The sequence below is a fragment of the Agelaius phoeniceus genome, chromosome 31, assembly GCF_051311805.1.
Source record: "Agelaius phoeniceus isolate bAgePho1 chromosome 31, bAgePho1.hap1, whole genome shotgun sequence".
In the NCBI taxonomy this organism is placed as follows: Eukaryota; Metazoa; Chordata; class Aves; order Passeriformes; family Icteridae; genus Agelaius; species Agelaius phoeniceus.
In genome coordinates this window covers 3,337,212-3,362,102 of record NC_135295.1, presented here as the reverse complement: position 1 = coordinate 3,362,102, position 24,891 = coordinate 3,337,212, and the positions used below count along the sequence as shown (strand labels likewise).

The following is a 24,891-nucleotide window of genomic DNA, read 5'->3' as shown; positions in this document are numbered from 1 at the left end:
TATAATATCTATGTATCACTTATAGAAATAATCCTGTGATGCACATATTTTACTATAGACCTTAGAAAAACATAAGATGTGAAAAGACTTTTGTGTAACTAAAAAAAAAAAACATCTAAGGCCATCCACTAGATGGCATGTAATCCCAGCAATATTACTCTATATAGAGAAAATTATTTAAGCTTTTTGGTTGCTCTTTGACTGTTTCTTAAAAGCACCCCAGCACTGGGTCCTTTTTTTCTCCTCTTACTAAACTTTTAATACTTCTAAGTAGTGATCTCTGTTTTTCAGAGTCACTCAGAATTTCATGGATTTTTTGGTCCTTTATATTTTCCGTGGATAGGATTGCCACCTGCTGTTCGATATTCTGAACTACGGTGCTTATTTTGGGTGTTTTACCTCGATTTTATACGGTTCTATCATTGTCATTATCACATCCTTTGGCGATGGCATTTTTTGGGGTTGAATTTAGGGTAACCCCTCTTTTCATCATGTTAAGGTTTAAAGTGAGGGGGAAACCCTGTTGCCTTCCCTTATTAAGGGTTTAAACTGAGAAAATCCCGCTTTCCCCATCATTTGAGAGATTTAAATTAAGGGAAATGCCTATTTTCCCCATATTTTAGGGGATTTAATTGGTTAGGAGAACCCCTTTATTTGTCATTTTATTGGTTTGAGGTCAACACCCAAACTCTGTTTCATCCTTTGGCCGAACCTTCACACTTTCAGGTTTTATCTCCTGCACAATCCTCCTGTGCTGATTTTGTCCATTCCTTGTCCTGGCACTGGAGGTGAGACCCAGGAATATTCCATCTTTTATATTGATTTAGTTTTCTGAAGGTTTTAGGTCATTTTAATCAAGCCACAGCTGGCAAGTGTTGCTCATTTTCCCAGTCCCTCTTTATCAATAACAAACATCCGAGGATTGCTCCCAGACCAAAAGGCTTTGACTACCCTTGGATTCTTGGAGGCCACGTCTCAGCTGCTCCAAGAACTGGGAATTCTTGGGTGGAATTCTTTCCTTCCTGTGCATCTTGGTTTGAAAGACAAATATCTGCCAAGGAGGGCAGAAATGGAAAAGAAAACCCCTCCCTCCAAATTATTATAACTTCAAAAATACAAAGCTTTCAGGGAAAATGTAGAAAAGGGAATAACAGCTGTTTAGTAGAAAATAAACGGAACAGAACAAACAACACAAAACCAGAACTTTCCCACCTGCCCAGGGGGAAAAAATCTGGTTTTTCATATTTGGTGCAGTTATAACCGCGGCCAGCAGGGGGCGCTGCGGGGATCAATGCCGGCCAGCAGGGGGCGCTGCGATACAGCGACAACTCAGCCCCGCCCCCTCGTTGCCCCGCCCCCTTTGCTCTTGCCCCGCCCATTCCTCCTGACCCGCCCCCTTGGTCGTGGCCCCGCCCCTCCACGCAGCCATGGGGTCCCTCTACCCCCAGACCGGGGTCCCCCCCTTGTAACCCAGCAGGACCCCCCTGCCCTCCCCCAGCCCCAAATCACGACCATCCAGGCCTGGAAAGAAGAGGATCCGTTTATTGGGGCACAGGGGTTGCTCCCCAACACGCTGGGGGGGCCTCCAGCAGCCCCCAAGGCACTGCGGGGCGGTGGGGTGGGCGCAGCAGCACCGCACCCACCCAGCCAAATAATATTAATAAAAAAATTCCTTTGGTCCTGACAAAACTGGGGCCGGGGGGCACCCGGCTGGTCCACGGCGGGGGTTAAGGCAGTTTGGGGGGGGCCCCTGGCAGGCAGAGGCCTGGGGGGTCCGGAGGGGCTCAAAGGATCTGGCGGGGCATCCCGTAGCCCGTCATGCCAGCCTGCGAGGCGCCCCGGTTGGTGCCCATCTGCAGCCCGATGACGCTCTGCCCCTCCTTCAGCTTGTCCTCGGAGAAGACACGCCGGTTCTCCTGGGACTTCCTGCGGGCACAGCGGGTGTCAGCATCCCCAAGGGACCCCACAGCCCGGCCTCTTGCCCTTCCAGCACCCCAGCACCTACTTGGGGAACCAGTTGGGGTCTCCCACGAAGAGCCCATCACCCTTGGCTACGGCCAGGCTGCCCAGGTTCATCAGGGTCCTCTGCACACACGCCATGTTCTTCCCTGGAGAACCCACAGCAGGCTCAGCTCCATCTCCATCCCCATCCCCGTCCCACCCCACGGCCTCTGGGTCACTCACCCTCCCAGAGATCCACGGTCTGGAAGATGTCGGTGGCGGCGATGCCGTAGCGCTCGGCCGCCTGCAGGAACTGCGAGATCTGCTCCATCTGCTTGAAGGCCATGGCCGACGCCTGGATTTTGGCCACGGGCGCCTGTCCCCGCGGGTGGAGGCTGTTGATGAGCCTGCACAGCACCTGCAGGCAGGGACAGGGACAGGGTTAGGCTCAGGTGTGTGGCACGGTCACCCCCTGCCCCGCTGGCCCCGGGGCTACTCACTGTGCCATCCTTCAGCCACTGCTGGAAGCCATCCCTGCCGGGTGCCGGCTGTGCCACCGCGCTGCCGCCGTCACCGCCGCACTGCGCCAGGATCCAGCGCACCAGCACCTGCTCCAGTTCGGGGTCGTACTGCCGGTCGATCTTCTGCTGCACCTCCCGGCTCAGCCCATACGAGGGGCCCCGGTTTGCCATGCTGACGGCAGGGGGGTCTGCGGGGATGGCACCCGTCACTGGCTCTGCTGGCACCGGGGCACCCACCCCGTGAGCCCCATCCTGCCTGGACGTCCGGCGTGGAGCCTTATCACCCATGCCAGGCACTGCCCAGGCTCTGCCCTCTTCCTGCCCAGCTGGCCGGGAGCAGGCGCTGGCTCTGTGCCCACCCAAGGGGCAGCAGGGTGGGCAGCATCCTCTGTGCCACCCTGAGCATCCCCATCCTGTGGCCCGGCCCCGCACGGGCTTGGCAGCCACCGGGGGCCGGTCGGAGCTTGTTTGCAGATCTCGCCCGTTTGCTCGGGCCCAGAGCCAGATCCGGGACTGGCACAGGAGCGTGGGGCCAGGGCTGATGGCGGCGGTGTCCCCACCCCGGCGGGGCAGCCAGACCCCACCCCTGGCCAGGTGCTGTGCCAAGGTGCCACTGGAGCGGTGCCACCCTTGCTGGAGATAATGCCCACAGGGGATGTGAGCAGAGTGGCCCTGCCCGTACAGCCAGGGTTCCTGAGCCCCTGGGCTCTCTCTGTGCCCTCTGCCCACCAGTGCCGTGGTGGGCACATGAGGCTGCCCCCCGTTCATTGCCCCCATGCCCTGTCCTTCCCCGCTGGCATTTGGGGGCACCGAGAAGCCAGAACACGTGCAGGCAGCCCTGCGTGCCCCGGTGTCCCTGTCCCATCTGGGCACATGTGGCAGTTGCTGCCCAGGGGGTGCCCCGCCCACACCCGGGGACCCGGGGGTGCCAGGCTGAGCTCACCCCTGTCACACACCCAGCTCGAGGGTCCCGTCACCAGGAGCAGCCCCAGGACGCGCTGCCCTCAAGGACAGGAGGAAAACCGAGCCCAGCCGGGTCTGCCCCCAGAGCCAAAGCCTTGGGCCACCGCGGGGGTCTCCAGGGCCAGGCCTGGGGCACGGGGACCCCGCGGGGAGTGGCGTGGGGAGCGGCCGGCCGGGGGCCAAGGCGTTGGGAAACAAAGAGGAGCTGGAACTGGGATCATTTCCCGACCCAGCCGGAGCTTGCCCAGGCGGGATGGGGACACACCCGGATCCAGCCCCGCTGCCCCGGCGACCTCCGGACTCCGCGAGGGGGGGGCTGCGCCCAGCCCGGCTGGGCTGGGGACCCTCCGGCCATCGTGGGGGCAGCGAAGGTCCCAGTAATGGGGCAGCCACCCGGGGGTCTCTGGGGACAGCCTGGGCACCCCGAGCTCTCCCCAAGGTCTGGCAGGGAAAGCGCTGTACCCAGCCCCGCTGGGACTGAGCCACCCTGGGGACCCCCGAGGCCCTGCAGTGCCAACAGGGAGGGGACCCCAACCCGCACGAGGCCACCCTGGGGACCCCGACACACTCCGGGGACAGCAGGGCCAGGCTGTACCCAGGGCTCGACCACCCTGGGGTGCCCAGAGCCCCCCGGGAGCAGCGGGGAGGGGACAGCGGGGGGACACGGCCACCTCGGCGGCGGCGGGGAGGGGACCGGAGCCAGCCCCGCGGGCGCGCCCCGGGGCTCCCCGCACGGCGGGGCCGGAAGCCGCACCCCGGTCCCGTTTCCCGGGCGCGGCCGCGTGTCCCGGCGGCTCCGCGGGCGCGGTCCGGCCGCAACCGCTACCGGGGCGGGCGGGGGGACACCCCGGGGGACACCGGGCGCGCCCCGGGGACTGGCGGCCGGTCCCGAGCCGGTCCCCATCTCCGCCCCGTCGCTGTCCCGGTCCGCATCTCCTTCCCGGTGCCCGCGCCGCTCCCGGTGCCATCCCCATCCATCACGTGCCCACCTGCGCCCGGTGCCCGGTGCCAGCCCCTCCCTACCTGCGGCGCCGGTCCCGCGTTCCCGGGGCGGCAGTGCCGGATGCCGCCGCCCGCGCCCTTTTCACGGCTGATGTCACCGGCACCGCCCGGCACCGCCCGCCCCCGGGGCGGGATCCGCGGCCAGGGCTGGGACCGAGCCCGCACCGCGCCCCGGGGCAGCCCCGCCCCGCAATAGGGACACGGGGGGGCACGGGGACAGGGTGGCCGTGGTGGGGACAGAGTGGTCATGGTGGGGACAGAGTGGTCGTGGTGGGGACAGGGTGGCCGTGGTGGCCAAGATGAGGACAGGGTGGCCGTGGTGGCAAGTGGACAGAGGGGTTGTGTGGGGACAGTGTGGCTGTGGTGGCCGAGGTGAAGATGGGGTAGTCATGGTGGGGAGGGGACAGAGTGGCCCTAGCCCACTAGGGGACAGGGTGGCCCTGCTGGCAGGGGGATACAGTAGCTGTGTGGGGACAGAGTGGCTGTGGTGGCCATGCTGGGGACAGGGTGGCCACAGAGGGGATACAGGCATTGTGGGAGGGACAGGGTGGCTGTGGTGGGGACAGTGGCTGTGCTGGGGACAGGGTGACCATGGTGGCAGGGATTGTGACAAGGGCAGAGTGGCTGTGGTGGCAGAGGTCAGGATGGGGGTAACTGCAGTGATCAGTGTCACACACGGCAGTGGCTGTGGTGGCTGAGGTGAGGACAACGTGACTGTGGTGACAGTGCCACACAGGGTGACTGGTGGCTGAGGTGACAATGTGGTGGCTGTTGTAGTGACACAGTGGTGACAGGCAGACACAGGGCTGTGTGGGGACAGTGTGGCTGTGGTGGCTGACATGAGGATGGGGTGGGGCCTGAATGGCTGCAGTGGGAACAGGGGGGACACAGGGGACACAGGGACAGTGGGGACAGTGTGGCTGCAGTAGCAGGGACAGTGCCCATGACGGGGACAGGCTGGGCATAATCCCCCTGAAGATTTTGGTGGGGGCTGTGCTGTGGTGACAAAACCTCCCATGGTGGCAGTAAGGAACGAGGCTGTGATGGGGACAATCCCCACAGTGGCACTTGTGGGTGCCAGGACCCTGCTGTGACGATGATGGGGACAAGTAGGGCCTGGCTCTGGTGGCAGGGGGACAGCTGAGGCTCGGGGGGAGGACGTGGCCTCCGCAGCACCCGCAGTGTCCCCGGTGGCGCCAGCACAGCCGGTGGCGTTGGCACCGCTCCCGTCTCCATGGCAAGCGCCACCAAAACAACAAACAAAGCCCGGGCTCGAGGCCACCGGCCGCCTCCAGAACCGGTGACAGGGCCACTGCTGCAGTGTCCCCATCACCCCACCCCCCTCAGCACCCAGCTCAGCACCCACTGTGCCCAGCTCGGCTGGGGTGCCACCACTGGGATGGCACTGTCACCCTCTGGTGTCACCACAGCTCAGCTGGGATGGCACTGTCACCCTCTGGTGCCACCACAGCTCGGCAGGCATGGCACTGTCACACTGTGGTGCCACCAGAGCTCGGCTGGGATGGCACTGTCACCCTCTGGTGTCACCAGAGCTCAGCTGGGATGGCACTGTCACACTGTGGTGCCACCAGAGCTCAGCTGGGATGGCACTGTCACTCTCTGGTGTCACCAGAGCTCAGCTGGAATGGCACTGTCACTCTCTGGTGCCACCACAGCTCAGCTGTGATGGCACTGTCACTCTGTTCTGCCACCAGAGCTCGGCTGGGATGGCACTGTCACTCTGTGGACCAGCCCAGAAGTGTCCCCCTGCCCTCCCTGGGTCCCTCCTGCACCCTTGGGTGCCACAGGGTGAGGTGGCTTTACCCCTCTAAGGGTTGTGGGTGTCCCCTGGGGATTTTGGGTGGTGTTTCCTGTGGCTTTGGGGACATGGGTGGGGGACACGTGGAGGAGGGGAGCAGGGCAGGGAGTGACACATGGGTGACCCATGGGACTGGGGTGACATGGGGGGGAACAAGGTCAGGGGGTGACACAGAGGTGCAGGAACAGGGGTGGGGTTAGGGGTGACACGGGGACAGGACCCAGGGGTGACAAAACACGAGATTTAGGGGTGACACAGGGGCAGGACCCACAGGGGGGTGGCCCAGGGTGACACAGAGCAGCAGCAGGAAGGTCCCAAGGGTGACAGGAACAGTGACACTGGGACAGGATCCTGGAAGGGCTCAGCCAGGGGACAGAGGGGGTGATTTGGGGACAGGAGCCCCAGAGGGCACAGTGGGGGTCGATACAGCAGACACAGCGGGGAGGGGACCTTGGGGACAAACTCAGGGACAGAGGACAGGATGAGGGGCACACACGGGCAGAGCAGGGGGCAGGGCCAGGGGACAATGGGCAGCAGGCAGGGGGACATGGGGTGGACATGGCAAGGAGACATGATGGAGGGGACACCAAGGGACAGGGGCGGATGTGACAGGGGGACACGATGGCAGTACGGGGGGACATGAAGTGGGCGGGGCAAGGGGACACAGGAGGAACTAATGGGGGGGCATGGGGTGGGTGTGGCAGGGGGACACAAGGAGACATGAGGGGACATGGGGTGGGTGTGGCAGGGGGACACAAGGGGACATGAGGGGACATGGGGTGGGTGTGGCAGGGGGACACAAGGAGACATGAGGGGACATGAGGTGGGTGTGGCAGGGGGACAAAGGGGGACCCGATGTGGGGAGGGGGGGGGGGGGGGGTGACCAACGTCCGTGACCCGACGCGACCCGCGCCGGAGCCCACGCGCGACCCCCCGGTGATGTCATCCCTTTGTCCCCGCCCCCTCGGTGACGCGCTCCCGCGCCGTGGCCATATAAGGGCATGAGCGTGCAGGCCACGCCCCTCCCGCGCGCTCGGGGCCGCCGCCAGGCCCCGCCCCCTCCCCAGGGATGGGGAGAACCGAGGGAGGGACACCGGAACGGGAGGGGGAGGGGAGGGGGGGGCTGAGGAAAGCGGGAGGGGACAGGGACATTGGAGAGGGGACAGGAATGGCGGGTACCCGGATAGGATGGGGAGGACAGCGCTGAGATGGCGGGAAAATCCCATTGGGCGGGGGGGGGACACGGAGAAAATGGGGAGGGACAGCGAGAAGATGGGGGGACACCCCAAGGGAGGAAGATGAGCAGAGACTTGAGGAGGGACTATGAGGAAAACGGGGGGACAGAGCAATTTGTGGGGGGACACGAGAAGATGGGGGGGGGGTACCAGGAAGATGGGGGGGTGGGATTGATAGGGAGGGGCCAGGAAGGTGCGAATGGGAAAAGGGAAACTGTGGCCAGAGGATGAGGAAGATGGGGCCACAGGAGAATGGGCGAGCCTGCACAAGGCACGGAGAGTGGGACGAGGTGGGAGGGGGACACCGAGAAGATGGAGGGGGGGGTAGGATGGAGTGGAAGACATGGGACAGAGGGGGTTTAGAAGGAGGGCGGACGTGGCAGTACCCGGGATGCCTTGGGGATCCCCCCGCCAACAGGAGCCAGAGCTGCTCTCACGCCTCTTTATTCCCCCCCCGCCCATCCTTTCACCCAGGGGTCCCAGGGGGTCCCTAGAGCAGCGTGGCCACCTCGAAGCGCTCGGAGCAGCACCCGCGGGCTCCCACCCGCTGCCGCCGCTGCTGGGCCCCCTCCCTGCGGCGCCGCGCCCCCAACCCCTCGGGCCGGGGGGTCTGGCCGCGCTCCGGGGGACCCCCCGTCCCCAACGCCTCCGCCGACACCGAGCTCACCGGGGCCGAGCCGGGCTCTGCGGGGAGATAAGCAGCGTCCGGCCCCGCCGCGGCACCCGGCGGGGCGGCCACGGGGCCCTGGGCACGGGGGTGGGGGGCGCGGGGGGGCCGCACTCACGGTGCCGCTGCAGGTCCCGCAGCGCGATGGAGGAGCCGGGCCGGGCCGGGGCCGCGCCCCGGTAAAGCTGCAGCGCCTCCAGGAGCTCCGATTCCAGCGCGAACTCCGCGTCCCACTCGTAGTTCTCGTCCACCGAGGTGTTTCTCCTGCGGGGAGGGGGCGAGGGGCACGGCCCGAGGGTGTGAGACCCCCGGGGTGGGCTCCAGGGGACACCCCAAAAGTGAAACCCCGGGGGATGGGTAAGAGAGGCCAGGGATGGAGGCCAGGGCAGAGCATGAGGTGTCAGATGCCAGGCATGGGCATGAGACCCCAGGATGAATGCCAGGGGAGATCCCAAAAACTGAAACCCCAGGGGATGGCTGTGAAAGCCTGGGGATGGATGACAGCACAGTCATGGAGGTCAGGGCAAAGGATGAAGGATCAGATGCCAGGGATGGGCATGAGACCCCAAGATAAATGCCAGGAGAGACCCCCAAACCACAGGTGCCCCGGGATGGGTGTCAGGGGCAGATGCCAAGTTCAGATCCCAGGGACAAGCATCAGGGGCACCAGCCCGAGGGATGTGGGGACACAGCAGGGATGCTTGGGGAGAACTGGAGGGGTCTCTCGGAACAGGGACACAGGGGGGTGTCCCCAGGGCACGGCAGGGCCGGGAGGCAGCCAGGTGGCTCCGTGCCAGGCCACCCCATGCCAGCTGGGTGGGACAGGCCCGGAGCTGCCCCAGCACGCTGCAGGAGCTCATCCCAGTGCCCTGCCCATGGCTCACCTCTTCCCGGCACCAGCATCCATCCTGCCCCGTCCCTCCTCGGCTGCCGAGCCCCCGCTGTGCCAGCTGCCCCCGTCCCCAACCGGGGTGCCCAGGAAGGTGCCCCCCAGGGACGGTGCCAGCGAGGGGGGCCGCAGGAAGGAGCCGCTGCCCCGGCCGCTGCTCTGGCTGGTCAGGCTGCCCCGAGGGAGCTTCTCCGGGGCTGCAGCGTCCGGCGGCCACCCCGGGGCCTCAGTCCGGAGATGTGGGGCCGGCTGGGGGGGCGGCCCGGGGCTGGGGGAGCGGGGCCAGGAGGGGGAGCCGGGCAGCGAGGCCTTGGCGGGGCCCACGGGCAGCCGGGGGGGCTCAAGGAACGCGGCGGTGGCGGGGGGGGAGGTGGTGTTGGCACTTGTGTCGATGCAGTCCGGGCACAGCGTCCGCCCCGGGCGCGGGGGGCTGGCGGGGGGCTCCGGCCGGGCGCCGGCACTGGGGGGCTCCCCCGGCTCCTCCGGGGGGGGCCAGTCGCCGTCCACACACATCTCCTTGAAGAAGGGCAGGCTGAGGTACTGCAGGATGCCGCTGATGGCCGGGGGGTCGCGGGTCACCGGGGGGCTGCTGGCCGGCCGGGGGGAGCCCTGGCGGGGCGGGGAGTCCCGGGGGGGGCCGTGGCGGGGCCGGGGAGGCTCCTGGACGGCGCTGTAAGGCAGGGTGGCGGCGGCAGAGGCCACGGGGCTGACGTCGGTGATGCTCAACGCCACGGCCTCGTCCACGGGGCTGCTGCTGCCGTAGCCGAAGTAGCGGCCGTGGCGGTGCCCGGAGGCCCGGGCGCCCCGGCGGGGCTGCCCCGCGGGCTGGGGGCGCAGCGAGACCCCCCTGTGCCACACGGGCTCATCGTCTTCCTCTTCTTCCTCCTCGTCCTCCTCCTCCTCCTCCTCGGCGGGCAGCTGGCGGTAGGGCTGCAGCGGGTCCCGCGGAGGCTCCGGCTCCGGCTCCGGCTCGGCCTCCAGCACGAAGCGGCCGTCGGGGCCGCGGCAGATGCGCTCCAGCGGGACGTGCTCCCGGTGCTCCCGGTGCTCCCGGCCGTGGCTCTCGTAGGCGGGGTAACGGGAGCCGGCGATGCTCAGCCCCAGGCTGGTGCCAGCCTTTTCACCCCACAGCAGGCTCTGGTGCAGGCTCCGGCACGGCGACGGCTGCAGCTTCAGCTTCACCGTGCTGGCAGGGCTACCAGGGCCACGAGCATTGCTGCAGGGGAGAGGCAGCAGCTGCAGCACCCCCAGCCGTGCTGCTCCTGCATTTCCTGAGCTTTTCTCCAGCCAAAACTGCCCGGAGGGAGCACTAGGGGAGAGCCCCGGTGCAAGCACCCCGCTCCTAACGCCCTTGGGCAGTGGCAGCAGGGCGTGGCTGTCCCCAGCCTGTCCCTGTGCTCCCAGATGGTGGCAGAGGGATGGTGAAGAGCGCCGTGGGATGGGACAGGGAGAGGGACAGGGATGGGAACATGGCATGGCCAGGAGTGGGACAAGGAGGGAGAGGGATGGAGGGGAGCATGACATGGAGAGAGTGGGAGAGGGAGGGGAGTGTGGCATGGCCAGGAGTGGGATGAGAGGCAGCAGGATTTGGGGGAGTGGAAGCCAGAGGTGTGACATGGCAGGAGTGGGATAGCGGGGGAATGGGATGTGGAGGAACGTGGCATAGCAAGAGAGGGACAGGGAGGGAGTGTGGCATGGCATGGCATGGCATGGCATGGCATGGCATGGCATGGCATGGCATGGCATGGCATGGCATGGCATGGCATGGCAGGAATGTGGCATGGTGGGAGTAGGGAGGGAGTGTGGCATGGTGAGAGCAGGACAGCAAAGGGGTGGGATGGAGGGAGCAGGACAGGAAGGGAGTGGGATGGAGGGACCACGGCAATGACACAGCAGGACAAGCAGGGAGCGTGGCAATGATGTGACTTACTGTGGAGGTGGAAGCTTCTTGCTGGGGGAGAAGACGAGTGGTGGATCTGGAAGGCCATGAGAACACAGGGGGATCACACGGCGAGCAACTCAAAACGTGATGAGGAGGAGGAGACGGCGGCACCCACTCGGTCCCCACCCAGGCTGGCCTGTCCCCTGTCCCCTGTCCCCTGTCCCCGGGTACCTTGGCGGCGCTTGCGGATGCGCGCGGCACGGCGCCGGTTCATGATGCAGGCGGCCATGGTGCTGAAGATGACGGCCACGCTGAGGAAGCAGATCCCACCAATGACCCCTGCCAGCACCGGCTGTGGCAGCAGCTCCGGCAGCTGCGTGCGGGACGGGTACACCTCCATCCCTGCCACACACAGGGCACCCCATCAGGCAGGCACAACCTCCTGGTGTCACCAGGATCATGGGGGGCTCAGCTCCTGACCCACCAGGGCTGCTCTGCCCTTGGTGGGACCTGTGCCCCCTGCCACACACAGGGCACCCCATCAGGCAGGCACAGCCCTCCCCTGGTGTCACCACATCACGGGGACACAGCAAGGGCTCACAGTCTTGCCCCACCAGGGCTGCTCTGCCCACTGCCATGGGCACCAGGAGAGGAGAGGCTCTGGTTCCTGAGGCTGAAGCCACTCTGGCTGTTGCCCCAGGTTTAGCCTTGGGGGTCCTGCTCTGTCCGTGCCCCCAGTTTAGCAGTAGGGACAGGGTGGTGGGAGCAGCATGAAGGGGATTCTCCTTTGGGAATCTGGATGTTTCCCACCTCTGGTTTCTGTCCCCACGTGGCAGCCCAGCCTCACCTGCAGTGGACACGTTCACCGTGTTGCTGGGGTCGCTGATGTAGCTGCCAGCAAAGGCCACCAGTCGGAACTCATAGAAGGCGTCCTGGGGAGGACACAGAGCCATGAGCCACGCTGCCACAGCAACCACCAAGCCCTAACCCAGCCAGACCTCACCTTGATGAGCCCTGGCACCAGCACCTGGGTGTCAGTGCCGGGGATGGAGCGCTCCAGCACCTCCCAGCCGCCCTTGTCCTGCCGCAGCTCCAGCGCGTACCCGCTCAGGGCCACCGAGGCACGGGCAGGGGGGTCCCAGCGCAGCAGGACCCCCCTCACGGTCTCGTTGGCAGTCAGAGCCCGGGGTGGGGACAGGAAGACGTGCACGGTCATGGCCGGTGGCTCCGGAGGCACTGTGGTCACTGGGAAGCCTTGGGGAGAAAGCAGAGGTTGGCACGAGGTGGGCACGGGGGCACCGGGCGTGTTCTGGGGAGCTGCCCTTACCCCTGGGCACGGAGGTGACAATCTGGCTGAAGGGGCCACTGCCCAGCTTGTTCTGGGCCAGGACGCTGAACTGGTAACTGGTGTCTGGCTGCAGGTTCTCCACCAGAAGGTGCTGAGCCCCCGCTGGCACCGACAGGGACACCCAGTCATGGTGTGCCCGCGGTGGGTACCTCACCCTGGGGACAGGAGGGACCCGTGAGAGGGAGCTGAGGCCCCTGGGGGGGACACAGCAGGGGTGGGCACTCACAGAGGGGTGTACCAGACGCTGAACCTCTGGAAGTAGCCTCCATCAAAGCCTGGCTCCCAGGAGATGTTGGCTGCCAGCAGCAGTGGGAGCACAGAGACGTTGGTGACAGCGTGGGGACTGGTACCTGGTGGGCAGCAGTGTCACACTGGGGGGCTTGGACCACCCTTGCCAGCACGTTGCCCACCCCAGGACCGTCCCAGTGACAGGCAGCTCACCCAGTACGTGGACAGAGGTGGCAGTGGTGACACTGGCCACCTGGTTGGTGGCCGTGCATTCCCAGACTCCGTGCTGCTCCTTGATGAGGGGGTGGAGGACAAGGCTGCTGTTCCCATCCACCTGGGCACTGCTCTTCCCCATGCTACCCACCTGTGGGGCATGGACATGCTAATGGTTGGTACCCACCAACCTGGCCCCTGCAGGGCTGGGACTGTGACACTGCCACACGGGGGACAAGGGGACTTGAAAAGGGGGACATGGCCCACCACCCTGGGGCTGGTTTGGACACCAAGGGGCAGGGTTTTGTCAGTGTTTTAGAGAACAGCCAAGCAAAGTGACCTGAGGCCCTCCAGGAATCATGTGATGGGACGGAACCCAGTGGGGACAGGGACACAGCCCCAGGAGTGATGTGGGGACAAGGACACTGCCCCAGAAATGATACCCTGGAGGCCAAAAACAATCTCTGCCCCGGGTAGGGGGGCTCAGCTGACCCCCCAAAGCAGCAGCCCCTACCTTCACCCAGGTGATGGTGGGTGGGGGATCCCCTTGAGCCACGCAGGGGATCACCAGCTCCCGGCCCACCTCCTGGAAATATTCCTCCTTGGGCCGCACCGTGAAGGCAGGAGGGTCCTGCAAGGCAGAGGGGCAGTTTGGGGGGGCTTGGCAGGGGGTGCAGAGCCAGGAGGGGACCCCGAGGGGCTCCTCACCTTCAGCAGGACCCGCGTGGGCCGGGACTCGCCGGCGGTGCCGTAGCTGTTGTAGGGCGTGCAGCGGTACAGCCCCAGCGCGTCGTCGTTGCCCGTGGCGATGACGATGGAGCCGTCCGGACGAACGGACCAGCCGGGGAGCTGGGAAAGGAGGAGGGATTTGGGAAGGTGGGAAGGGTGGTGGGAGTGGGAGTGGCCGTAGGAGGGATTTGGGGAGGTGGGAAGGAGCTGAGAGAAGGGAATGGGTGAGCAGGAAGGAGCTGGGAGAGCGGAATGGGTGAGCAGGAGGGATTTGGGGAGGTGGGAAGGAGCTGGGAGTGAGGAATAGGTGAGGAGGAGGGGTTTAGGAAGGAGCTGGGACAGGGGAATGGGTGAGCAGGAGGGATTTGGGAAGGCTGGTGGGAGTGGCCCTACCTTGTCCAGCTCCAGCGGGCGCCCGTCCCTCGTCCATGTGACAGAGAGCAGCGGGGGGTTGGCCCTGGAGGGGCAGCGGATCACGCCCCTCATGCCCTTGGGCAGGTGAGTCTCCGGGAGCATGGTGGTCACCTGCGCCGGGTCTGTGGGGACACACGGGGCTGGGGTCCCCATGGGGCACCCCTGTTCCCACCACAGCCCCCACAGCAGGGCTCCCTACGGCCTGGGGGTGCAGGAGGGGGTCTTACAGAGCACTGTGACGAAGGCTGAGGCGGAAGGTGGCTTCCAGAGCCCGTTGCTGGGGGTGCACGTGTATTTCCCAGCGTCGTCCGGGGTCGTTCGCTGCAGCAGGAGGCTCCCGTCCACCAGGACACGGACCCGAGCCTGGAGGTGGCTGGGAAGGGATGGCACAGCAGGGAGTGGCACAGCTGGGACTGTTCCTGCTGCCCTGGGGTGATGGATTTGCCCCCAGCACGTCCCTGGCACTCGGGGGCAGGTTTGGAGGCACAGCAGCCCCAGTGCCAGCCCATACCTGAGGTGGAAGACGTTGCTGCTGCCCTGGAACCAGGTGTAGGTGAGGTTCCCTGGGTATGCCTCAGCCTGGCACGCCAAAAAGGCATCTTGGGAGATGTTGACAGTGACGTTCTGGGGTGGCACCACGATGATGGGTGGCCCTGGGGTGTGGGGCAGAGTGGCACTGAGGGCTGGGCACAGGGGACAGCCCCAGCTGCTCCCAAAACCGACCATGCCATGGCTCCCTGTGTGTGCCCACACCTGTCCTTACCCTGCACGAGCACACGGGTGGTGTGGGTGACGGTGCCCTCCTTGCTGGAGGCGTGGCACGTGTAGGTGCCCGCGCTGGCACGCTCCACGGTGGCAATGCTCAGCGTCCCGTTGCTCACCTGCAATGGCACCAGCTGTGGCACGGCCACCGAGGGACGGCAACGTGCCCCGTGAACCGGGTGGTGGCAGCAAGGAGGTGCCACCACACTGGGGATGGGCAGCAGAGCCTGGCCACACCCCACAGAGGGGTGACTGGGGGGTTGTCACCCTCACCTGCACCGTGTCCCCGCTCTGCACAGGCAGGTCACTCCTCTTCCAGGTGACAACAGGCTGGGGGTTGCCGACAGCCCTGCAGGTGAGGCTCAGTGCAGCCTGGTCCCGCACCTCCACGAACGCAGGGGGGGTCTCCAGGAAGGTGGGAGGTGCTGAAAGGCAAATCCCGATCCAAACCCTCACCCTTCGATCTGGCTCAACTCAGTGTGGAAGCCCAGCGTTTCCAGTGCCAGCCCTGGGAGATGCGGGCAGAGCAGCTGAGGGTGGGACGGGCCGGTACCGTTGACGGTGAGGTGGATCCAGGTGCCGTTCTGGAAGTCGGCGTCGGTGCTGTGCCGGTCGAGGAAGAGCACCCGGCACTCGTACCAGCCCTGGTCCTCGGCACGCAGCAGGTCCAGGCGCAGCGAGGCACCTTCCTCCAGCCGCACACGACCTGTGTGTGCCACCGGCAGCGGCTCAGGGACAGCCACGTCCCCAGGCCATCCCCTCCCTGGGGCCACCCTATCCCCGGGTCACGCCCTCCTCGGGCCACCCCCTCTGGGGCCACCCCCTCTGGGGCCACCCCTCTCCCAGCTCACACCTTCCCTGGGGCCACCCCCTCTCTCGGGTCACCCTCTCTGGGGCCACCCCCTCTCCCGGCTCACCCCTTCCCTGGGGCCACCCCTTTCTCGGGTCACCCCCTCTGGGGCCACCCCTCTCTCGGGTCACCCCCTCTGGGGCCACCCCTCTCTCGGGTCACCCCCTCTCTGGGGCCACCCTATCCCCGGGTCACCCCCTCCCTGGGGCCACCCCCTCCCCAGGGCGCCCGCCCACGCTGGCCCCGCGGGGGGCTGGGAATGGCGGTGCCAGAGGTTGGTCCCAGCGACGTTCAGCACTCTACACACATGGGTGACAACGCAGAGGAGGCGACAGTGGCTCTGTCACCCGCCCTCGCGCAGAGTGGCCTTGGCGGGGTCCCCCAGCACGGCGGGTCCACGCACTTGGAGCATCGCTGGTCCCAGCACCCCTCCCCCGGCCCCTTTTCCCCCTTCCCGAGGACTCTCCCTCCCCCTGGGTGCTCCCCCGGCGCTCTCACCCTTGGGAGCCTTGCTAAGCCCCGGTCACGGTGAACCCTCGCCCGCCTCGCTGCAGCTTCCCGGGGGGACACGGTGACCGGGGCTCGCCCAGGCCGTGGGGTCCTCGCCCCGCGCCAGCCCCACGCCCCGCGGCCTCTTTGATGAGGAGAGGGATAAGGGCCGCAGCGAGAGCGACCGCAGCCCGCTAATCCCCCGGGCTATTATCAGAGCCATAATCGGCTCAGGGTGCAGTGGGCAATTGGCTCAGCCCAGGCTGGGGTGCGCGGCCAGCGGCCCCCAAGGAACGCACCGGCACCCCCTGTCCTGGGCACCCCCTGTCTGGGGCACCCACCATCCTGGGCACCCCCTGTCTGGGGCACCCACCATCCTGAGCATCCCCTTCCCTGGGCACCCACTGTCCAGAGCACCCCCTTCCGTGGGCATCCATCTTTCCCTGCCACCCTGACACCCCCTGCCCGGCACTGCCACCCCGGGCACCCCTGGGCCATTCCAGGTGACCCTGCTCCCGAGACACCGCGGCAGGGACACGGCACGGGCAGCACCGGAGCAGCCCATGATGCTCCATCAGCATCCCAGGACCTGCAGCTTCCCGAGGGGTTCCCGACACGGGAAGTTTTGGGGAACCCCGCTGCCAGCCCCAGCCGGTGTCACAGACGGTCCCCACGCAGTGCCCGAGGCACCGGAGCCCCGGCTGGCAGCGGGATTGGGATTCCGTGTCCCGCCGGATTCCGTGTCCCGCCAGACGAGCCTGGCAAGGATGATGAGGAGGAGGAGTGGCAGGAGCCGGGCAGGCGGGTTTGGGCACCGAGATTCGCCCTGAGCCGTGCGAACCCCGCACACAAACACGTGCAAACCTTTCCCGCAGCGCCCAGAGCTGTCTCCCACCCCTCTGCCTTCACTCCACAGCTGTGGGATGAGGGGTCCGCCAGCCTTCACCCCAGATCTGGCTCCCACGCCGAGCCCTGGGAATTGGGACAGCTCTGGGAAGCTTTGGGAAGCTCTGGGAAGCCCCAGCAGCTGCCAGCCCCCAGCCCCAGGCACGGCGGGAGCAGCCGGCTCCCGAACAAAGGTCCCTTTGGAAGGGATCAGAGCGGTCTGGGGACGCCCCTCAGCCTCCCCCTAATCCCCCTGTGCCGGCCCCAGCTCCCTCCTCCTCCTCCACCGCCCTGCAAAAACAAAACCCTGTGGCCCAGCATCCCCCCGCGCCTGGCAACCGACATTCAGCGGGACACAAAGGAGGGGAGGGGACACAAAGGGGGCTGCAGCCCCCGCCACGCGGCCGGAGCCAGGGAGGGGGGGCCTGAGCCAGCCCGGAGACCACCGACCCTCTTCTAGGGCAGGGGACAGTGGTTCGTGTCACCGTGGGTGGCGGTGGCACCCAGGGGAGAGCTGACCCCCTCCCACCACGTGCTGTCACAGAAGGAGCTGCAGCCCACCCTGTCCCCAGGACCCCCCCCGATCTCCCCAGGAGTGACACTGGTGACAGCAGCGGTGACACCTGATCTGATCCACCTGGGAAGCGGCGGAGAGAGGGGCTGGCATCGCCCTGCACCCACCTCCCCTGCCCTTCCCGGCCGATGGAAAACAAGACCGAGCCGCCCCGCTGCCATGGCGACGGCCGCCAGCCCCCCCTGCCCACCCACCCAGCTCGCCCTCATTCCAGCCAGCAGCCCCTTCCCCCAGCGCTGATCCCAATCTGCTCCCGCAGCCCTCGGCGGCGAGGGGACACGGGGGAGAGCACTGCCAGCCCCTTCCTGGGTAACCGGAGCCGCGGCAGCCCCGGGGCCCCTCGGCGCTCAGGTAACAGGAGCTCAGCCCGGCCTCCCAGCAGAGCAGGTGCCTTGTCCTGCCCGGGGCGTTCGTTGTCACCGCTGGTCCCTCAGAGCCAAGGCGGAGCTGCTGAAAGCATCCCCCAAAATCTGCACCCTCGTGGGAAAGGGCAGCAGGAGAGTGGGGTGTCCCAGCCGAGGGGATTTTTGTCCCCAGCAAGGGGTAATTTTGGCAGCAGCGTTTGGGTTGTGATCTGAGCATGATCCGGCCCCCCGAGGAAGGGTCGGAGCACGGATTCTGGCACAGAACGTCGGGGTTGGGCTCAGCCCAAATCACCCACGGGCTGCCAGCTCTTCCCATGCCCAGGGGACACTCTTGTGGCTTTCCCCTCGTGCTCTCAGGGATCCTCTCGCTGGGATTCCTCTGGCCCTGCCACCGCTCACTTTAAATACCCGCTAAAGCAGCGAATATCCCCCTCCCACGCCCAGCCCGTCCCCGGCCCAGCTTTGCTCCAATTAGCAGCTCCCCCGAAATCCCCTCCCCAGCCTCAACCTTCAGGCGACCCGCACGGGCCGAGGCAGCGCCCGCAGCCCCCGGGGCACCCCGGTGGCACCGGCGGGGCTCGGCCGTGCCACCCTGCAGGAGATGCCCCAGCAGCCACGGGGGTGGGTTTGGGGGGTTTCTCCCAGATCTCACCCTGTGGGGATCCCTCCCGCTGCCAGGCTGGGCACCCCAATCCCTCCTGCTATCCCTGGGGACGGAGATTGGCACTCACCTGCTGCAGGGACCTCCCTGGCCCCCCGAGACCCCCGCAAGAGCCCCCCGACTTCCCCGGGAGTGGGATTAAGGTGGTCCAACAGCAGCAGCACCCGGTTCGACCCAACCACAGCGAGTGGAGACACGGGACAGCCCACGGGAGTCCCGGGAACCCCCGCCCGCCCCTTCCCCGCCACTCACCCGCGTACTCGGGGTCCACGCGCGGCGAGTAGAGCCCGAACTTGATGAAGATGGGGAGGACGAAGCCGAACCGGACCCACTCGATCACGTAGAGCGGCGGGCGCGCCTCGTGTGCGCCCAGGAGCCCGCAGGACAGCACCGCGCTGCCCCCGACGCGCCCCACCACGGCCCGGGGCTCGCTCCGGCCGCTGCCTGCGGGACCGGCACCGGGACACGGGTGAGACGGAACGAACCGGGATGAACCGGGATGGGGGCGGGACGGCACGGGACACACCGGGACACATCGGGACCCTTCCCCTGCCCACGGAACCTCCCGCCCCCGTCTCTCCGGGACCCGGTGCTGGCCAAACCAATCCCACCGGGACACACCGGGACCTTCCTCCCGCCCCCGCTGTCCCCAGCTGTCCCCCGCCTCCTCCCGCTTTCCCGGCACCCGGCACTAGACGGACCGGTCCCGCCGGGACACACCGGGACATACCGGAACACACCGGGACCCTTTTCCCGCCCCCGAGCCCCGCCGCCCGGCACCGGCCAGACCGGCCCCGCCGCCACCCCCCCAGCTCCCCGGGGCGGCCCCTCACCCCCGGCTCCGGCGAGCAGGCTGAGGACGGCGGCGCGCAGCCACCACCGCATAGCCCAGGTCCCCCCTGCGGCGGCTCCCGCGGCGTCACCGGGGCCCGCGGACCGGCGGGCTCGGCCGGGCAGCCCCGGGGGCACCGGCCCCGGGCGGGGGGCGCGGGAGGCTCCGCGTCCCGCCGCTCCTCATGCCCGGCCGGCCGCGCTCGGTTGCGCTCGGCTCTTTCCGCCTGCTTTCGGCTCTTTCCGGCTCGGTTCGGGTCCGTCCGGGTCCGCTCGGCTCCGGCCGCCGCCGCCGGGCGGCCGCAAACAAACCCGCGACGGCGGGAGGGGCCGCCCCGGCCACGCCCCCCGCCGCCCGTTGCCGCGGCGACAGCCAATCAGGAGACGCCGCTGAGCGCTTCTGGAGGCGGCCAATGGCGGAGCGAGGCAGCGGGGAGCGAGGGATGCTGGGAAATGTAGTACCCAGAGGGGGGGCAGGGGGACCGGGGGGCGTGTGGGTGACATGGAGGGGGGATATGGGGGGGAAAGCGAGGGAGACACGGGGGGACACATGGGGGATCACGGGTGGGATCGGGAAAAGCACGGAGGGCTACAGGAGGGGCACATAGAGGGAGGACATGAGTGGGACACACGAGTGGGATACACAGGTGGGACCATGGAGGGGACACAGATGGGACACGAGTGGGACACATGGGCAAGACACGCAGGGAAAACATTGCTGGGACAGAGATGGAACCAGGGGACACAGATGGGACACAAGGGTGGGACTGTGGTGGGTCAAAGAGGGGACACACGGGTGGGACATGAATGGGACACATGGATGGGACATGGACAGGACACGTGGGTGGGGTTTGGGTGGGACACAGGGACAGGTGGGTGGCACTGGGGGCAGTTCAGCCCTATGTCCCCTCTGTGTGTCCGCCTGAGCCAGTGCTCCCCGCTCGCCCTTCCCCATCCCAGCTCCCGCTCTCTAATCCCACCCTAAATGTGTCCCCACACGGGGACAGCCACCAGTGCCATGTCCCCATCCTGCAGGCTGAGCCGGAGCTGGGCCACTCGCCAGCCTGGGGGGACAGGAGGGGACACAGAGGGGACATCCAGGATGTGTCCCCGGCTCAGAGCCAGGATCGAGGGACGAGCAAACCCCGCACGTGTGACACCGGCCCGGCCACACGGGAGCCCCGGGAGCGGCTCTGGGGCAATGCCCCCCCAGCCCAGCCCTCCTTGGAGGGGGTGGGGGGTCCATGGAGCCCCCCCGGCCCGGCCTGGCCCCCTGAGCCCAGGGGACTCTGAGGACAGCGTGGAGTCAGCGGGGTTAAGGGCAATAATTCTGCCGTAAGCAGCTTTGGGCCGCTCTGGCCCATGTGAGCTTAGGCTGGACATCGCTGTCCGGCACTGCCACCACGGCCACAGCGTCCCCACCGCGGCCACATCGTCCCCACTGTGTCCCCATTGTCCCCGAGCTGGCCCCCACACAGGGCTGGGCACCCCAAACTGGCTGTGCCCTGGGTATGTGCCCCCCGCATGGCTCCGTGCGCTGGCGTGGCCTTGCTGTGGCATCACCTGGGGGACATTGGTGTCCCCAAAACCCCACCATGGGCCACCAGGGCTAGCTGGGTGGCCCTGGAGTTTTGGAGTGACCTCATACCCTGTGGTGAGCCCCCTTCCCAATAGTGGTCACATCTGGGCAGGGCACAGCTGGATTGCCAGCAGTGCCCAGTGTCACCATGCCAATGTCACCACCCCGGTGTCACCACCCTGGCACCTTGTCCCCAAAGGAGGATGGTGACATTGTGGCATTCCAAAGGAACTTTTAGGGACTGTGGAGCTGCTGGTTGAGGCGCTGGCCCCAGCTGTGCTCGGGGCGCTCCCAGCCATGTGCCACCCGCCCGGAAACGGGGACGGTGACACTGCTTCCAACCAGGATTTAAATGCCACCAAGGTTAGGAGCAGCTGAGAAGAGATTTCCAGGATTGGATTTTTGGATGGAGATGCCTCAATTCCGGCTAAGCTACACTTTAAGCACCAACGTCCCGGGTCGGCCCCCGGGCGCTGACACGGTTGTCACCCTCCACGTGGCATCGGGCACTGGCGGGTGACAGCTCTGGGGGGGCTGCTCATGGTCCCTGAAGGACCCCAGAGACAGAACCACCCCAGAGCTGGGATCCCATGGGACCCCACAAACAGCACCCTGAGGGCCCCCAGAGCCAGGACCCAGATTTGGGACCCCAAAGCCAAGGTCCCAAAGCCAGAACCCAGAGCCAGGACCCAGAGCTGGGACCCCAAAGCCAAGGTCCCAAAGCCAGGACTCCAAAGCAGAACCCCAAAGCCAGAACCCAGAGCCAGGACCCAGAGCTGGGACCCCAGATGACCCCAGAACCAGGACCCTGAGAGTGCCCAGAATGAGAATCATAAAGGATCCCAGAGCCAGAACCCAGACTTGGGACCCCAAAGCCAGAACGAGACCCCAGAGCTGGGACACCAAGGAATCCCAGAACCACAACGCTGAGAGACCCCAGACCCATGATCCTGGAACCAGGACTCTGAGGAACCCCTGAGTCAGGACGCAGGGCTGGGATCCCAAAGCCAGGATCCAAAGCCAGGAACCAAGAGCTGGGAACCCAAGGGACCCCAGATCCAGGATCCCAAACAACCCCAGAAGTGGGACCCTGACTGACCCCAAATTCAGGGCCCTGAGGGAGCTCAAAGCCAGGATCCAGAACCAGAACCCTGAGGAACCCCAAACCCAAGACCCCAGAGCCAGGACCCCAAATCCCAAGATGCAGCTGCCAACGAAGCCGGGTCTGGGGGTGCCCAGCAGAGCCATGACCAGGCATCCCCCCAATGTGTACCCCAAAACCAGACCTGGAGAGAAGCCACAGGCCAGTCCTTTAATGCAGGAGTGGAGAGACAGGGCTGGGCATGCCTGGCACTTCAGGGTGCCCAATTCCACGGATGCCATCCATGTCCTCAGCTCTCCTTGCTAGTGCTGTGGAGGGGAAAAAGCCACCAGTGAGCGAGGACTGGGGACATTTGGGAGCCACAGATGGGGAGGGGACCCCCGTGGAGACACCCTGGGGACAGTGGCACCTACCTCAGGCACTGGCAGAAGCGGAGCACGGCCTGTTCCTGCTCTGCAGTCTCGATGGAGCCGGGCCGGAGGCGTCGGATCTCGCGGATGGCGTCACCAGCTGCCAGGTGCTGCTCCTTGCACAGGTAACAGGCCAGCAGCGTGCCAGTCCGGCCATGGCCCAGCATGCAGTGCACTGCCACGGCCTGGCACAGGGACACAGCAGTGGGTGGCACTGCTGGATGCCCACGTGCCCCTCTGAGTGACAGGTGATGCCCATTTTGGTGCTGCCTTCATGGGATTTCTGCCTGGTGTCACCTTCTGTCACCCCCTCCCCTCATCTTCCTAGGTGTCCCTTCTTGAAGTGACAACTCCCTGAGATTTCACAGCCAGCAGGTGTCACAGCCCTACCTCAGGTGTGTGTTCCCCTCCAGGTGTAACCCTCCCAAGGTGTCATTCAAGGGGAGTCCATCCCCCACTAAGGTGCCATTCCCCTGAGATGTCATCTCCCCCCACTCCCAAGGTGTCCCCCCACCACGGTGTCATCTTGTCAAGATGTCACCCCCTCCAAAGTGTCCCCCACCACCAAGGTGCCATCTTTCCAAAAATCCCACCTCAAGGTGTTCCTCCCCCCTGAGGCGTCACCCCCCTGAGGTGTCACCCTGCTGAGCTCTCCCCCCAACCCTCGAGGTGTCCCTGAATTGTTCCCCCAGATGTCTTCTCTAGTGTCCCCTCCCCTGGTGCCTCTCCTGGTGTCCTCCCCCAGGTATCCCCCTAGATCTCCCTGCCTCCAGTGTCACCACCTCAATTGTCCCCTCTAGACTCCTCCAGCTGCCCCTCCCAGTGTCTTCCCACAGTTGTCCCCCAGGTATCCCTCAGGTATCACCCCCCAGCTGTCCCCCAGGTGTCCCCTCGCTGTCCTCTCCCCCAGGTGTCCCCGGCCATACCTCCCCGCGGCCATTGGCCTCCTCCACGATCTGCAGGAAGCTCTGGATCTGCTCGGGGCTCGGGGGGGTGAAGTCGGCGATGCGGAGCCGGTGTAGCTGGATTTGGGGACAGCAGCCGTGGTGGGGCGGGGCCCGCTCGGTCAGGGACACCAGGTGTCGCACGCCGCGCTCCCGCAGGTACCGGTAGTGCCCCGGTTCCCGCGGCATCGCCAGCCCCGCCAGCCGCCCCTCGACCACCCATGAGAAATTGGGGGGCTCCAATGCACCCATCGCCTGTGGGGGGACAGGGGACACTGCTGCTCTGGGGACCCCACGGATCCCTCAGGTGAGATCCCACAGGAGCCCCAAGTCAGGACCCTTGGAACCTCCATTTCAGATGCTGTGACCCCAGGAAAGATCCCCTGGGATCCCCTGGCCAGGACCCCCAGGACAGCACCTCCAGGACCCCCAAAATCACCCTCAGGAGAACGTGGCCAGGCCCCCAAATCAGGTCCCCAGAGACCCCCAGGAACCCCCCCCCCCCCCCTCATTAAACGTGGCCAAGCCTCCAGGATCTCAGGAACCCCAATACAACTCCCTCTCCCCCCAGGAACATGGCCAGGCCCCGTGGGACCCCCAATTCAGTCCCCTGGGACCTCCTGACAGACCCACAAAGTCAGACTCCCTGGGACCCCCATCTCAGGGCCCCAGACCCCATTACCACTTCCCCAGGGCCTCCAGCCAGGACCCCTGAGACTCCAAATTAATGCCCCCCAACACCATCCCCCTGGAAAACCCTCCACACCTCCAGAAACCCCAGCACCATCCCCAAAACTCTCTGGCCAAGACCCTTGGGAGCCCTAAATAAAGCCCCCAGACCTCCAGCTCAGATCCTGCCCATCAGGACCCCTGGTACCCCAAAACCAACCCCGTGGAGAACCCGGCCAGATCCCCAGGACCCCCAGGTCAAGACCCCCATACTCCCCAATTCAGACCCCCTATGTCAGGACCCTCAAAACCACACCCTGGAGAACATGGCCAGAGTACCCCAAAGTCCCCTGCACCCCCTTGCCAAGACTCCTGGGACCACCAAATAAAGCCCCCAGACCCCTCAATTGACACCCCCATGTCAGGACCCCCGGGCCCCCCAAAACCACACCCTGGAGAACGTGGCCAGGGTACCCCAAACTCTCCTGTACCCCCTGGCCAGGACTCTCAAATAAACCCCAAATTCAGACCCCTCAATTGACACCCCCATGTCAGGACCCCCGGGTCCCCCAAAACCACACCCTAGAGAACATGACCAGGATGCCCCAAAATCCCCTGCACCCCAAACCCCAATTTCAGACCCTTCAATCGACACCCCTCATGTCAGGACCCTCACACCCACCCCCTCAGCAGAGTTTAACCGGGTGCCCCAATTCAGAGCCCCCCACCCCATCAGCCCCCCGGGACCCCCGTTCAGCGCCCCGGGCCCAGCTCGGGCCCCCCCTGTCCCCACAGGCCGCAGCTCCGGGCCCCGCTGGGCCCCGCTGGGCCCCGGCCTCGCTCCGTTCCCTCCGCCCCGGTGTCCCCCCGGCCCCGCCGTACCGGGGAGGCCGCGCGGGGCGGAGCGAGAAGGGGCCGG

At 66.0% G+C, this 24,891-nt stretch overlaps 2 protein-coding genes across 8 annotated transcripts; both read right to left on the bottom strand.

Moving 5' to 3' along the window:
* Window positions 1-1,522: 1,522 nt before the first annotated feature.
* LOC143696231 (transgelin-2-like) lies at window positions 1,523-22,499 on the bottom strand. 7 transcript variants are annotated; one of them, XM_077191978.1, is made up of 24 exons: window positions 22,363-22,499; window positions 22,134-22,257; window positions 18,690-18,881; window positions 15,167-15,319; window positions 14,887-15,038; window positions 14,615-14,732; window positions 14,363-14,504; window positions 14,079-14,224; window positions 13,831-13,973; window positions 13,417-13,557; window positions 13,223-13,339; window positions 12,709-12,859; window positions 12,494-12,617; window positions 12,247-12,422; window positions 11,923-12,173; window positions 11,767-11,851; window positions 11,151-11,321; window positions 10,968-11,013; window positions 9,033-10,253; window positions 8,267-8,412; window positions 2,442-2,650; window positions 2,185-2,359; window positions 2,006-2,108; window positions 1,523-1,926 (listed from the first exon to the last, which is right to left on the bottom strand). In XM_077191978.1, exons 2-24 carry the CDS (start codon window positions 22,228-22,230, stop codon window positions 1,785-1,787), a joined length of 4,401 nt encoding a protein of 1,466 aa, XP_077048093.1. In that variant the 5' UTR covers window positions 22,231-22,257; window positions 22,363-22,499; the 3' UTR covers window positions 1,523-1,784. The 7 variants fall into 7 exon arrangements, with proteins under 7 accessions (XP_077048093.1, XP_077048095.1, XP_077048094.1 ...); XM_077191980.1 differs by lacking the exon at window positions 18,690-18,881; XM_077191979.1 differs by lacking the exon at window positions 22,363-22,499 and having other exon boundaries at window positions 19,271-22,238.
* On the bottom strand, window positions 22,359-24,677 carry DUSP23 (dual specificity phosphatase 23). The gene is made up of 2 exons (XM_077191985.1): window positions 23,286-24,677; window positions 22,359-22,544 (listed from the first exon to the last, which is right to left on the bottom strand). The coding sequence occupies exons 1-2, from the start codon at window positions 23,553-23,555 to the stop codon at window positions 22,359-22,361; spliced, it is 456 nt and encodes a 151-aa protein (XP_077048100.1). The 5' UTR covers window positions 23,556-24,677.
* Between the last annotated feature and the right edge of the window lie 214 nt (window positions 24,678-24,891).